Source organism: Salmo salar, chromosome 06 (genome assembly GCF_965601325.2).
Source record: "Salmo salar chromosome 06, fSalSal1, whole genome shotgun sequence".
Taxonomy (NCBI): Eukaryota; Metazoa; Chordata; class Actinopteri; order Salmoniformes; family Salmonidae; genus Salmo; species Salmo salar.
This window is the reverse complement of record NC_138296.1, coordinates 17,365,970-17,378,813: the sequence shown is the minus strand read 5'-3', so window position 1 is coordinate 17,378,813 and position 12,844 is coordinate 17,365,970. Positions and strand designations below refer to the sequence as shown.

The window sequence follows — 12,844 nt, the reverse complement described above, 5'->3', positions numbered from 1 at the left end:
GGTTCCACTGTGCACCATGTACCGATACAGGCACTTGTTGGATTGGCTTTCTGTCCATGTAAGAGCCAACAAAATGTTCCCTGTGCTACTTGATTATATGGGAACGTCTTTGGGGAAAGATGCATACATTTGAACCTCCTTAGAACGTTTGTTGCTTGTCAGTCATGCTTTGAATTAAAAAGGGACATTACACTCGTCAGATGTTTTTCTGTAGACTGAAGATTTGTCCACATTCCACACTACTGGTTGTGTAGAGCTAGCAGTATGCTTCAACCCCCAAATTGTTTTAAAATGTAACCTTTATTTACTAGGTAAGTCAGTTAAGAACAAATTTTTATTTTCAATGACGGCCTACACCGGCCAAACCCGGACGACGCTGGGCCACTTGTGCGCCACCCTATGGAACTCGCAATCACACCCGGTTGTGATACAGCCTGGAATCGAACCAGGGTGTCTGTAGTGACGCCTCAAGCACTGAGATGCGCCACTCGGGAGCCCATTAATGTCACAATCCAAAATGAATGGTAAATATAGGCTAAGCAACATGTAATTTACATATTTTTATTCATATTGGATTGTGACATTAGCTCTGGTAAGATAATTCACCAACTTAACTTGTTGGACAACCAGGGTTGTACATTTGTCATTTTCACCAAAATTAGCTGTTTTTCCAGAAAGCCCAGTTGGAAGATTCCCAGAATCATGAGGGAATAAGCAGGAAATCCAGAATCCTTCAACCAGGAATTTTGGGAAAAATATTGGAACTTGGGGAAAGTTACCAGAATGCTAATGTACTAATATGTGTCAAACACTGAACATCTCTGAACACAGTTCTAGTCGTATTTACCTGAAGATGGAAACATAGAGACATACAATGGGCGAGTTGAAGTTCTCCATCCAAGACATGAGGTTGAAGAGACCAGGGAGGAGCAGGTTTCCACAGGACACAACCCCAGGCAGAGCCAGCAGACGAGCCTCATGCACCAAACTGACCTCCCCCTCTGCATCCTCAAGTCTCCTCTGGTCATATTGAAGGAAAAACATTAAACAAAGGACTGTCTTGTCAAGAAGAGAGAGTGTAACAAAATAGCAGGAGTGTTGCATAGGCCTACAGTAGAGACCAGGTGTGCTGGAGGCGTTATCCTTTGGGCACAATGTTCAGAACATTGTTGCTATGAATATTAGTTGGGTGGGCAGTGGTGGCAGATCAGTCTTCTCAACTCCTATGGTCATTGTCAAACGTACAACCATAGGAGTTGGCTATACAGAACAAACAGATCTGTGACCTGGCTATAGAAACACTGCAGTGCAGACAGACATTAAGGTAAGAACAAGCAAGGCTCTACATCACTGACTATAGTCTGGTCCTCCCAGATCTGTTTGTGTTATTTGGCATGACAAAGTCCATAGACGTGGACTATACACCACAGATCTGGGACCAGGCTTCTGACCTACTCCAACATTGAGAATGTTGCATTCCATTCGAGTAGGCCCCGAGACATCTCCCTGTTTTGATTTGCAGGCAACAACATGTCTTAAGCTGCTTTCTGATTTCACAATGTGATTTCCTCTGTTGACTCACCAAAGTATAATTCTGCAACAAACAAAACGTTCCTGTCTGATTCTCAGAGACAAACTCTGAAAAAACCCTATCCCCAAAAACTGTGGCAATACTTGAAAGTAAAGTGGCGATAGCCCTCTTCCGATAGCCACCCGCTAACTTACTACTTAGAAGGAAGTTATGTATTGCCAATATCCACACACTAACTTACTACTTAGAAGGAAGTTATGTATTGCCAATATCCACCCACTAATGTTCTACTTAAAAGGAAGTTATGTACAGTGTTGGGCAGTGTATTCTATGTGGTATGCTAGTATGAAAACTGGAAGGTAGCTAATGGGCTGGTGTGACAACATCAGCAGTGGGTCAGTGACAGAGTAAGCTCTCTCTTTCCTTGGTAAAGGCTCATCTACCTTTGAGAGAGCAGCCACAAAAAACTCTGGCAGTAATACCCCTATTGTGCAAGCCTGAACTGTACTGTGCTGGTACGTATAGCCCATTTTCTTTCCACATTGTCTTCTCCAGCACAGTGCCAGCAGCTATAGAGGATGCCTAACTAGGCCAGTGCAGTACAGCTCATGCTTGGCTCAGCAGTGTGAAAAGGGTGCAACAGTTTAGCTGCGGCTGGATTTGCATAGCGTTCTATGGTGTGATACGAGTCCCCCCCTCCTCCCTACCACACACACACACTAACCAGGTGCATGTCCTTGGCAAAGCAGTGGATGCCGAGTGCACAGAAGAAGGTGCTCCCCAGAGAAATGCTCCATGCTAGCAGGTGCACTGCCATCCCAGAGAGCCTGCCCTTCTCCTCTCCACCTTTCACCTCCGACAACAGCTCCTGGAAAGAACGAAGAGACAGTCTATTTATTTATTTAACAAGGACAGTACACAATGACCAACAATCCGACAATAAAGCTCATTTTCATCAGTAGCCAAACAGTGTTTGTGAATGTAGAGTCAGTGAAACTACAACACTGAAAAATAACTTTCCCAGTCAGTATTTTAATCTGCGTCATAATGTGGTTCCTTGTTCCTAACTTAGTCTTATTTGCACATCTTAAAATGGATGCATATTCTTGTTTGTTGACACTAGGCAAGAATGTAGCTTTCTATAGGCACGTTACACCACAAACACCTAGACCTACATCCTGTGTGTATTTCAATACCAGCTAGAACAGTTGTATTTTAGATACTGTAGATATGCAGATCTATCAGAGGCAAATTGACAGACTGGGAGTAGCCTTCAGTCTCTGACTGACTGACTGGGAGTGGCCTTCAGTCCCTGACTGTGTGCATAGAATAGACTGTGTGCATAGAAGAGCTTGATCAGGCCTTTATCCTATCTGTTCTATTTTGTTTGTTACAGTCTACGCAGGATTTTGCTCCTGCTATTACTAACATCCCTGATTCAAATGATCAGCAAATGATCATGGTTCATCACACCTTAAACAAATGATCATGGTTCATCACACCTTAAACAAATGATCATGGCTCATCACACCTAAAACAAATGGTCAGTGAATCATAGACCACATTTGGCTGAATAAGGTGTATTAGTGATGGGCTCGTGCAAAAACTTGCACACCTGTTGACGTTAGCTCTTCAGCACTGGAGTTGGAAACCCCTGGGTCGTGTTCATTAGGCACAAAATGGAATAAACAGACTGAAACAGGGAGGGACTACCTGGATTTGTCCAATAAGAAATGCTTATTTGAGTTTTGGGCTGGAATTTCTTTTTTTTACATTGTGAGCCCTAATGAACATGATCCTGTACCGTACCTTGAGCTGGGTGGTGATATTCTCCGACTGCAGCCTGACAGACATCTTCTTGCTGACTTTGAAATCCCAGGAGCAGAAGATTTTTATGGCCAAGTTTCCCTGAGACTTGAACACACGGAAACTCCTCCCAAAGGACTTGGACATGCTAAGACAAGTACAATGAAAACATTTGATTATTCCCATGAAAGACCAACAAAGAGGAAAACGTCACAAATCTGTCCTGCCAAGGCGTATGGGCATTTTCACACCAACACGGACCATAGCAGTTGGCTATAGAGCACAAACAGATCTGGGACCAGGCTAACAGAGATTCCAAATTAATAGATCAGGGTCGTATTCACGTTATGATCAATGGCTGTATTTACACAGGCAGCCCAATTCTGATATTTTGCCGGTAATTGATCTTTTGACCAATTAGATCAAATCTTTCGCCAATAATTGGGCAAAATATCAGAATTGGACTGCCTGTGTGAACGCAGCATAAAAACGATAAACTGATCCTATATCAGCACTTCAAAAGATTTGAGGCCTGTTGTTCAACCTGTAAACGAGGACGATGCCGGTGATAAAGAATGTTATGCCGATGGTGAAGAAGTAGGCTAAGGGAATGTTGTAGGCCATCATGTGTGGGTCACTGGTGGTGCCGCAGCCAGTCCCGGTGGTGGCTTCAGCAGGTCTACAACTGGTGTTGATGGTGGAGTTGGTGTAGTAGCCATAAAACATTAGAGAGTTAGAGAGATAACCCTGAGAGGGAAGAGAGGTGGTGTGGTTTCAGAAACAGACTGACAACACTGATGTAGTGTTTTGATATAGAAGTGCTTTTGCAGGTGCTTTACATTTGTATGGGTGGGCATTGCGTTGTGACATAGCTAGGTATGACAGCAGCTGTTGTTTTATTGGCGTATGCTGGATTTACACTCCACTAGGTGTACTCTGTAGAGGCTCAACAACCACTTTGTGACTTCACCGCACACAGCAGAGATTTTGGTGCATGCCAGAAATTGTAACAACGCAATCGGTCACATTTTGCTAGGACGATCAGTGGAGTTTAAACTTTAGAGTGAATCACATTAAAGTCAAAACCTTGTGGATGAACATAATCTACCAACCAACCAATCATGACCCTCATCTTACCGTGCCGGTGAACAGCTCCAGGCCTGTGACTCTGTGGGAGCTGGGGGTGTGAAGGGGCGGATGGATGGCCTGGGGGAGGACCAGGAACAGTCCGTTGATGAGGAAGAGGAAGACGTTGAAGAGCAGAAGAGTCCTGATGAAGAGAAAGTAGGAGAGCACACCAGTGCCAAAGCGGCCGCCCAGCCTCTTCAAAGCCACCTGCCACAACTGCAGGGAACTGAGGATGAAGAGACATCCGAACAAGATGTGATACAAAGTCTGTGGACACAGGATGCAGAGTTACTTTCATGCCTAACATCTCTGTGCAGAGATTAACGTCAGGCTTGGAGCACTTTCCTCAGATTTTACATCTGAATGATAGCCATGAAATTGCCAACATCATGTTTTATGCTAGTGATAGCTTAGTTATACTCACTCGCTTAAGGAGGCTACAGCATGGAACCTGGCTGCTCAAGATGGACTGTCCAACTTTGTCACTGAATGCAAGTTTCCTAAGGAGAGATGTTGACTGTAAAAGGGGTCTTTAAAGATTCAGCAATGACGAGAGAGAAGGGTTTAAGTAGCTTTCGTGTAATTTGTTTATTGTCAAATTTTACATTGGCATCATGTAAAGCAAATGGTGTCCTGGAACAATTAAGATAATCAATTACAAACAATGAAGAGAATATGGCACACACCTCAGCTTAGTCTTCTCAGCCAGACTGAGGGGCATGGCACGCAGCATACGCACACGGTCACCGGCCGACAGACTCTGAAGATTGTTGACCAGCTCCTGTCTCTTGGTCTCTGTAATCCACACATAAAGTTAAAAGGATACAGTAAAACTTCAATTAAATAGCCCAGGCATTTATTTGCTTCAATCACTGAACACAACCGGCAAATATTAGAGACAGGCTTGCATTTGCCTGGCTATTAAGGGAGCACGCAACTGGCATGCTGACTACAGGAATGTCTAACAGAGCTGTTGCCAGATAAATTAACATTCAATTCTCTACCATAAGTCGCCTCCAACATTGTTTTAGAGAATTTGTCAGTACGTACAACCGGCCTCAACCACAGAACACGTGTAATCACAAAAGCCCAGGACCTCCAGATCCAGCTTCTTCATCTGCGGGATCATCTGAAACCAGCCACACAGACAGCTGATGAAACTGTGGGTTTGCACAACCAAACAATTTCTGCACAAACTGTCAGAAACCGTCTCAGGGAAGCTCATCTGTGTGCTCGTTGTCCTCACCAGGGTCTTGACCAGACTGCAGTTTGGCATCATAACCGACTTCAGTGGGCTAATGCTCACCTTCGATGGCCACTGGCATGCTGGAGAAGTGTGCTCTTCACGGATGAATCCCGGTTTCAACAGTACCAGGCAGATGGCAGATGTGAGGGAAAGCGTTTTGTTGATTTCAACATTGTGAACGGAGTGCCCCATGGTGGCAGTGGGGCTATGGTTATGGGCAGACATAAGCTATGGACAACGAAAACAATTGCATTTTATCGATGGCAATTTGAATGCACCGAGATACCGTGACGGGATTCTGGGGCCCATTGTCGTGCCATTCATCCACCGCCATCACATCATGTTTCAGCATGATGATGCATGGCCCCATGTCACAAGGATCTGTACACAATTCCTGGAAGCTGTACATGTCCCAGTTCTTCCATGGCCTGCATACTCACTAGACATGTCACCCATTGAGCATGTTTGGGATGCTCTGGATTGACATGTACGACAGTGTGTTCCAGCTCCCGCCAATATCCAGCAACTTCGCACAGCCATTGAAGAGTTGGACAACATTCCACAATCAACAGCCTGATCAACTCTATGTGAAGAAGATGCACTGCATGATGCAAATGGTGGTCACACCAGATACTGACTGGTTTTATGAGCCACGCACCTACTTTTTTTCTTTAAGGTATCTGTGACCAACACAAAAAACATGTTCGATACCATTCCACTTATTCCGCTCCGCCAATACCACAAGCCCGTCCTCCCCAATTAAGGTGCCAACAACCTACTGTGATTCCCAGTCATATGAAATCCATAGATTAGGGCCGAATTAAATGTATTTCAATTGACTGATTTCTTTATATGAACTGTTACTCAGTAAAATCTTTGAAATTGCTGCATGTTGCATTTATATTTTTGTTCAGTATAGCATTTTCTAACCAAACCTTGATATCTTTAACTTTTAACAGCAGTCATTCTTGTTGGTACAGCCCATCTCAGCAGAGCATACAAAACAGACACTGACTCCCAGCGGAGGGACAGTCAGGGAATGTTCACTCTATTCAAAGGTTGAACAAGAGGCGCTCACCTCATACAGCACTGGTAAAAAGATCTAAAACTGTCTGGTTTCAAATGCCATACACATTGTACTGTGTCTGTAGTGAGGATGGTAGAAGGCCCCTCAAAGCTGGTGAAAGACTATTGCCTTCAGGGGTGGATGGTGAAGTGGGTATGGGGATGGCATTCACCTTCCTCACAGACATCCTCAGAGTCTGCCTCGATCCCATAGCCACGGATGCTAGGTCTGGAGGAGAGCGAAACATCTTTGGTCTGACGGTGGTACCTGCGCAGCTGAGTAGAACGGATGTTGCACTGGGAGATGATTTCAAGACGACTCTGCTGCCCTGTGTGAGGAGAGACCATTTCCTGAGGTTTAAAAGGAGGAAGATTACATTTTCTACCGGGGTGTATTCACTAGGAACCAAACAGAAACAAACGGACAAAAAAGGGAGGGATTAACCTGAACTTGTTGCACAGCATACATGGTTCACTACGGTGTGCACCGGGAAACTCATCTAATGACATTAATGTACTTAAGACCCCCATTTTGACCATCCAAAAACATTGCTAGTATTAAAACAAGATACCGTAAATTCCGGACTATAAGCCGCAACTTTTTTCCCACGCTTTGAACTTCGCTGCTTAAACAATGACGCGGCTAATATATGGATTTTTCCTGCTTTCAAATTTGTGGGTCCTGACAGCGTGGAGCATTGTCAAAAAATCAACTATCATCAACGGGTTTCAAAAGGCTGGACTGCTGCGTGTTGAAGAGGGCTCAGCGGGGGATTTGCCTCCGGATGAAAGTGACGAGAGCAACAATGAAAACGATCCAATATCGGATGAAGCAATTCTGAGGCTATTCAACTCCGACACCGAAGGAGATGGTTTCAGTGGACAGGAGGAGGAAGATAGTGACCAATGACTTTCTTGGTAGGCTACTGTTTACTGCTCATTTTTTATTTTTTGTTACAAGCCGTGTTTCGTTAAAGCCTATTTATTTTTGTTACAAGCCGTGTTTCGTTAAAGCCTATTTATTTTTTGTTACAAGCCGTGTTTCGTTAAAGCCTATTTATTTTTTGTTACAAGCCGTGTTTCATTAAAGCCTATTTATTTTTGTTACAAGCCGTGTTTCGTTAAAGCCTATTTATTTTTGTTACAAGCCGTGCTTCGTTAAAGCCTATTTATTTTTGTTACAAGCCATGTTTCGTTAAAGCCTATTTATTTTTGTTACAAGCCGTGTTTCGTTAAAGCCTGTGTAAAGTTCATTTGTTTCAATGTACCAGTAGGCACCTGCGGCTTATAGACATGTGCGGCTTATTTATGTTCAAAATAATATATATTTTTTAATTCAGTGGGTGCGGCTTATATTCAGGTGCGCTTAATAGTCCGGAAATTACGGTAATTGGATTATACCCCCAATAGATGTAGATTTCAGAACCATTGTACATATTTAAAATGTGTGTGGTGCGTTTACACTTATCCAGGGCGACTTACAGTAGTGAGTGAATTGGTTGTCATACTGATCCCCGGTAGGAATCGAACACACAACCCTGGCGTTGCAAGTGCTATGCTCTACCAACTGAGCCACATGGGTAACAGGGCAGATACAAGAGGAACTGCAACATTTTTGTACGCTCTCAAAATATCACCCATAGTCTCTTTATGAGTCACACAAAAACCTTTGGCCTGGATCTTGTTCATTAGAGCACAACGTGGCAAAACCGTTTGCAACGTAAAACGAAAACAAGCATTTCTTATTTGGACAAATTCAGGTAGTACCTCACAGTTTCAAGCCGTTTTCTTCCCTTCTGTATCTAATAAACACAACCCCGAGGTTTCCCCTTAACAAACCGGCTTGTGACCGAAAGGATGGTCTCACCGACGCTGCGACTGGGCATGGAGGACAGGACCCTCAGGGTGGCGGCAGACCAGCGGTTCCTGACCAGAAGGTTGGTCTGCATGGATTCCTCACTCCTCTGCAGCCTCCTCTCATCTGCCCGCTCTCTGACATCACTCATCTGGCTGGCCAGCCTATCTGTGGGGAACATATGATTGAATATGATTAATCAGATGATAAAATATATTGAGTAAAAGACACTGCACTGGCCTTGGTCGTGTTCATTAGGGCATGCAACGGAAAATGCTTTAAAAAAAAATTTCAACTGCAAACATTTGTTATTGAACAAGTCCAAGTAGCCTCTCCTTGTTTCAGTCAGTTTTGTTACATTTGGTGCCTAATGAACACGACCCTGGTGGTCGTCTGTTTGTGCTTTAGCCAACTCCTCTGTGTATTATGTTCTTTGTCATACAAGTAGGCATGGCAACGATAAAGACAAGTTGGCTACAGCACAGTATAGGACCAGGCTAATACTGTTATGGATGTAGTGGTTAGAAGGTATCAGTCCTCACCTCAGTGAGCATATCAGTTCACTGGAAAACATTCCACTTGTAACAAACTGGATATGTCCTAAAAGGCAACCGATTGCCTACATAGTGCACTACTTTTGACCAGGGCCCATAGGGAATAGGGTGCCATTTGGGATACAACCACACATAGAAGTACCTCTGCTTTCCGTTGTAAGGACGTCCATTTCCAGGGTTTTAGGACTGCCACTCTCCAGACCTGTTCCCGTCACCCTAATGAGCTGGCACATAGAGTCCTGGGCCGTATCATCACCCCTAAGACTCCTGGTGAACATTGAGCAATGGAATAAAAGAGGGTTATACCAGACAGAGGGCTATGGTACACGTGCATGCATCAACAGACGTCTGGACGGATGAATGGACAGATACTTGTAAATGCGTAAACAAATGCACACACACACACACACACACACAGCAGTGTTATTCTAGTGGTTAGAGCATTGGGCCAGTAACCGTAAGGTTGCTGGATCGAATCCCAGAGCTGACCAGGTAAAAATCTGTCGTTCTGCCCCTGAGCAAGGCCTCTCTGATTCAGAGGAGTTGTGTTAAATGCGGAAGACACATTTCAGTTGGACAACTGACTAGGTATCCCCTGTCCTTTATTCCTGGTTTTATCTACATATAAAACACATTCAATATGAATTATGCAACGATTGAGGAAGAAATAGCTCGTGTTTGTCGGTGTTATGTTTTCCAATTCTCAGGACAATGATTAATCAAACTCAAGGCTCCAACTTTCCCAAGGCAACTGGGGTCACTGGAACATATCCAAAAGAGAGAAACAGACCAGAGGACAAATAGAACTGCAGGCTTCAATAACTAAAACATCTGCAAAGACCATTAAAACTAGAGTATCCGTAACATGCAGGCTCACTGCATAATACAGAATATATTCTGGGCCGCCACTGACACCATTCTGTATACATCTGGCCCTTCTTTGGACACTCTGCTAACAAACCTCCAAACAAGCTTCAACACCATACAATACTCCTTCCGTGGCCTCCAACTGCTTTTAAATGCTAGTAAAACTAAGTGCATGCCTTTCAACCGATCGCTGCCCGCACCCTCCCGCCCGACTAGCGTCACTACTCTGGACAGTTCTGACCTAGAATATGTGGACAACTACAAATACCTAGATGTCTGGTTAGACTGTAAACCCTCCTTCCAGACTCACATTAAGCATCTCCAATCCAAAATTAAATCTAGAATTGGCTTCCTACTTCGCAACAAAACCTCCTTCACTCATGTTGCCAAACATACCCTCGTAAAACTGACTATCCTACCGATCCTTGACTTCGGCGATGTCATTTACAAAATAGCCCCCGACACTCTACTCAGCAAACTGGATGTAGTCTTTCACAGTGCCACCGGTTTTGTCACCAAAGCCCCATATACTACCCACCACTGCGACCTATATGCTCTCGTTGGCTGGCCCTCGCTTCATATTCGTCGGCCAAACCCACTGGCTCCAGGTCATCTATAAGACCCTGCTAGGTAAAACCCTGCCTTATCTCAGCTCACTGGTCACCATAGCAACATACACCCGTAGCACGCGCTCCAGCAGGTATATCTCACAAAGCCAACACTTACTTTGGCCGTCTTTCCTTCGAGTTCTCTGCTGCCATGACTGGAACGAATTGCAAAAATCTCTGAAGCTGGAGTCTTATATCTCCCTCTCTTACTTTAAGCATCAGCTGTTAGAGCAGTTTACCGATCACTGTACCTGTACACAGCCAATCTGTAAATAGCACACCCAACGACCACATTCCCATATTATTACTTACCCTCTTGCTCTTTTGCATCCAAGTATCTCTACTTGCACATCATCATCTGCACATCTATCACTCCAGTATTAATGCTAAATTGCAATTATTTTGCCTCTATGGCCTATTTATTGCCTACCTCCCTACTCTTCTACATTTGCACACACTGTATATAGATTTATCTATTGTGTTATTGACTGTACGTCTGTTTTTGTGTAACTCTGTGTTGTTGTTTTTGCCGCACTGCTTTGCTTTATCTTGGCCAGGTCGCAGTTGTAAAAGAGAACTTGTTCTCAACTAGCCTACCTGGTTAAATAAAGGTGAAATACAAATAAAATAAATAAATAAATAAATACATTGAAAATCATTTTTCTGTTAAACAAATTCTGTGTACACTAACTACTAAAACCACATATAAAGTATGTAGAACAGATAATGGAGCTATACTTTTTAAATAAGACTGTCTTTGAGAACTAACATTCACTAAAATAAACACTAGACAGTCTGGGAGAATCTAACATTCACTAAAATAAACACTAGACAGTCTGGGAGAATCTAAAGTTCCTAAATGTCACTGCAATAAATAAGCACTTTTTTCAACTTCCACTGTCCTCCAAAAGCTCTCTTTGCTTCAGTTTGCTCCTAAAATCAACCTTGGTTAGAGAGCGGCAGTGTTCCCTTCCCTTATAACCATACAGTAGTTGGACAGCGATAAAGGAACTTTTGAATGGGATGTTTAGACCTTGACTAATCTCTTGCGAACAGACTGCATAAATATAAATGGTACCATAATCCAGCATCTGACCAAATTACACAGCATTTTTGTTCTGGGTTAACTGAGATTAGACCTTGACTAATGATGTTCTATGCACCAACTATGTACAATCAGACAGAGAGAGTGTTTGTGAAACTACAACTAACGACAAGGAACAACAAAGCACACACAATAATGCAGTATCTCCTTAAAAATATGCAACTGTGGACAGACATGGCTCAAAACACAGCTCTACTTTAACATCCCGTCATTAACAGAGAGATGAGAGTAAAGAGCAACTTACTCTAACTCAAGCTCCATTATAGGGCTCAGATTGAAGTCCACACTGTATGCCATCCTCCTGGTCTTCAGTCTGCGTGGCCACACCTGTCTGTCTGTATCATGGACTTACCTTTTTCCAATCACAGACAGAAGCATAGGGGAGCCCACCAAGAAGAGAGGATTGGTGGAACAGAGGTACTGTTGTGTTATATACTGTAGTTAGTGCATCGTCCCAGTCATGTCTTCCAGTTCCCAGGAGAGAGAACTATTAGGAGCTCTTAGTGGGTGGGTTTAGGGTTAGGACTTCGTCTGACCAACTTACACTCTAAAGTCATTATCTACCAAACCGAAAATATGAAGAAAAAAAAACTGACGGAAGGGTTGTTTCACAATCGAAAGAAGACAGAGAAAGCGGTCCCTCCCACAGACCACTATTGTACTCCTTCCTTCCTCCTCCCAAAGACCCTTATCACAGGCAATGTGCCATGTTCACATGTTATCAGGAACTTCCTGAACAGGAATTAAGAGGAACTTGTGGAGGTTAAAAAAAATAAAAACAATCAAGGACTGACCATCCATGATATCAAAATGATTGTTGTAAGCATGCATTAAGGCTATACAGTGTTTGTTTACATTTACTTCATTTACAAACCGAGTAAAACAAGCTTTCGGGTTTTGGTGGGGTACTACAGTTGAGCTAAGCCCATGAGGAATTTAAGTTATATTCTTCAAAAATGTATGTAGCAGTTGCTTATTGCCCCTTTAAGCTCCCTCTTGGATCTAGTTGAGTTCATTTTACTAAAGAAAAACAACACAGAATTTATATTTTTAATAACTCGTTTCTGGAATACCTTTGG

At 43.3% G+C, this 12,844-nt stretch overlaps 1 protein-coding gene across 1 annotated transcript in view; it reads right to left on the bottom strand.

Annotated features, from left to right (window-relative positions):
- The window catches only part of LOC106606399 (transmembrane channel-like protein 6), a 32,865-nt gene extending 20,401 nt beyond the window's left edge, over positions 1-12,464 (bottom strand). Inside the window, exons 1-11 of the mRNA XM_082976344.1 lie at positions 12,010-12,464; positions 9,328-9,452; positions 8,644-8,799; positions 6,950-7,105; positions 5,152-5,260; positions 4,890-4,965; positions 4,475-4,732; positions 3,882-4,084; positions 3,341-3,485; positions 2,256-2,399; positions 848-1,020 (exon numbers count right to left, since the gene is read on the bottom strand). Of these exons, the coding sequence (XP_082832470.1) occupies positions 848-1,020; positions 2,256-2,399; positions 3,341-3,485; positions 3,882-4,084; positions 4,475-4,732; positions 4,890-4,965; positions 5,152-5,260; positions 6,950-7,105; positions 8,644-8,799; positions 9,328-9,452; positions 12,010-12,062 (1,598 nt within the window). The 5' untranslated portion in view covers positions 12,063-12,464. The remainder of the gene's footprint in view (positions 1-847; positions 1,021-2,255; positions 2,400-3,340; positions 3,486-3,881; positions 4,085-4,474; positions 4,733-4,889; positions 4,966-5,151; positions 5,261-6,949; positions 7,106-8,643; positions 8,800-9,327; positions 9,453-12,009) is intronic.
- Positions 12,465-12,844: the final 380 nt, after the last annotated feature.